This window comes from Bison bison, unplaced genomic scaffold (genome assembly GCF_000754665.1).
Source record: "Bison bison bison isolate TAMUID 2011002044 unplaced genomic scaffold, Bison_UMD1.0 scf7180017864032, whole genome shotgun sequence".
NCBI lineage: Eukaryota > Metazoa > Chordata > Mammalia > Artiodactyla > Bovidae > Bison > Bison bison.
In genome coordinates this window covers 5,800,267-5,802,848 of record NW_011494604.1, presented here as the reverse complement: position 1 = coordinate 5,802,848, position 2,582 = coordinate 5,800,267, and the positions used below count along the sequence as shown (strand labels likewise).

General features: G+C 38.1%; 1 protein-coding gene across 1 annotated transcript; it reads left to right on the top strand.

Moving 5' to 3' along the window:
- Positions 1 to 453: 453 nt before the first annotated feature.
- Positions 454 to 2,344, top strand: LOC104984572 (hepatoma-derived growth factor-related protein 3). Its single transcript, XM_010834386.1, has one exon. It carries the CDS (start codon positions 523 to 525, stop codon positions 1,057 to 1,059), a length of 537 nt encoding a protein of 178 aa, XP_010832688.1. The 5' UTR covers positions 454 to 522; the 3' UTR covers positions 1,060 to 2,344.
- The last annotated feature ends 238 nt before the right edge of the window (positions 2,345 to 2,582 follow it).

Below are 2,582 nucleotides of genomic sequence, written 5' to 3'. Positions count from 1 at the left end.
GCATATGTAAATACATTAGCAATCCAGCAAGTTTGCTTGATGCCCAGATCAAGAGATGAAGGAAGAGCAGTACAGCTGTAATGTTTTCTTACATCCAACAGAGAAACAGATCCAAAACACTGGAACCTATGCAAATTTTCCACTTGGTCCCTCTACTCACATCTCCTTTTAAATTGACCCCAGGGTACCATCATTACAGACTGGAATCACAATCTAATGTTTCATTAGTCAATATACTTCAAGGTTCAAGAATAATTAAAACATCTGTCATGCACCTTCCTATATGTTAGAAAATATAAGAAAGACATATTTATAAGTCCAAGGGACTAGAAGACAGATACATACACAATTATAACACAGAATGTGCTAAGGGAGAAATAACATTACAGGAATTCAAAGAAAAAAAAAAAAACACATGAAAAAGTTTAATGAAAAAAGTGAATCTTCCCGTCGGCCCGCGGGGGGGCGGCCTCCCGGCATCTTCGCGGCGCCCAAGGACGACCAGGAAGGGGAGCGGCAGGGATGGCGCGTCCGCGGCCCCGCGAGTACAAGGCGGGCGACCTGGTCTTCGCCAAGATGAAGGGCTACCCGCACTGGCCCGCCCGGATCGATGAACTCCCAGAGGGAGCTGTGAAGCCTCCAGCCAATAAATACCCTATCTTCTTTTTTGGCACCCACGAAACTGCTTTTCTAGGTCCCAAAGACCTCTTCCCTTACAAGGAATACAAAGACAAGTTTGGAAAATCAAACAAACGGAAAGGATTTAATGAAGGATTGTGGGAAATAGAAAATAACCCAGGAGTAAAGTTTACTGGATACCAGGCAATTCAGCAGCAGAGCTCTTCAGAAACCGAGGGAGAAGGCGGGAATACCGCTGATGCAAGCAGTGAGGAAGAAGGTGACAGAGTAGAGGAAGATGGAAAAGGCAAAAGAAAGAGTGAAAAAGCAGGCTCAAAGAGGAAAAAGTCATACACTTCAAAGAAATCCTCTAAACAGTCCCGGAAATCTCCAGGAGACGAAGATGACAAAGACTGCAAAGAAGAAGAAAAGCAGCTCTGAGGGTGGAGATGCCGGCAATGACACAAGAAACACAACTTCAGACTTGCAAAAAACCAGTGAAGGGACCTAACTACCATAATGAATGCTGCATACTAAGAAAACCACAAGAAGGTTATACGTTTGGTTGTCCAATATTCTTGGATTTGATATGAACCAACACATAGTCCTTGTTGTCATTGACAGAATCCCAGTTTGTATGTACATTATTCACATTCCTCTCTGATGTGTTTGGGGGAAAAAAAGACATTTTAGCCTTTTTTAAGGTTATTGACTTAATTTCATGTTATTTGGTTGCATGAAGTTGCCCTTAACCACTAAGGATTATCAAGATTTTTGCACAAGCTCATACAAGTCTAGGATCCTTTATCAAGGCAGTTATGTTCATCACTCTTCTGCCTTTTACTCCACCATCACCAAACACTCAGTTAAATATAAATTAGCATTTTTTTTAAAAGGACCACTCAACATAATGCTTAAGGGATTTCTTCTCTGTGACAGAACCCAGGAACCAATTCCTAGATACATAATGTTGGCATATTGAAGGTGAACTTAAAATTGTCCTTCAGTTTTGAGGCCATGTGTAAAGTTGAATCATATTGTAATATACCTTTTCCGTATTAGAAATAGCTAGTTGACAACTTATACTTCTCAAAACTCATGTTGTTACGTACACAAACTCAGTTTCTATATGTGAAGTTAAGTGAGTCTTTTGTGTTATTCCAAGATAAAGGCAATGATTTATTTTCTCCCAATGCCAATACAATTTGAGCTAATCACTCAAGCTGGATACTTTACATTTTAAAGCTGGACTCAGCAGTAGCCCTATGGGAAGTAAGACAAAGCATTGACTTTTAAATATAGACTTTTAAACGATCTGTTGTTTTCTTTTGGAACTAGAATTAGAATAGTTAATACTCATCCACAAACCATTATTATGTGTACATTATTGTTGCAATTGTGATAATAGAAAATTTTATTTATTTTTATGCCAACTTATATTGTGAGAACACATTTAGTCAGTTTGGGTTTTATCAATCCTGTTATGCTTGTCCTTGGAACATCTTTCGCGTATTCGAGGTTTGTAGTTGAAAAGTTTACTGTAAAAAAAAAATCAAAAACAAAAAAATGTATTGTTTTTACAGAATAAATTTATTGGAATGTGTACTGGGAGTAAGAGTTGAGGTTGTAAACAACTAAGTTAGTGTAATTTGGCTTCATATATGTAATGTGAGGTATTAATGTAATTCATATATTAAAGCAAAAATTGTTAACAGCAAGCTGATAAGAGAATCAAGTGCAGGTGAGGCTTTTTCTTTTCTTTTTTTAAACACTCTGGGTTTTAGGACTTGTGTTTTTGTTTTTTTTTTTTTTTAAACACTGGGGGGTAGGGAGAGGAACTGGCTACATGACTGCTTGCATATCTGTGTTACTTACCAGTTCAGTGGACCCCTAAATTCACACTGGACATTATCCATGCACTGATCTGGACACCATTTTCTTTTAGGTTTTCTTATTTTGGTGAC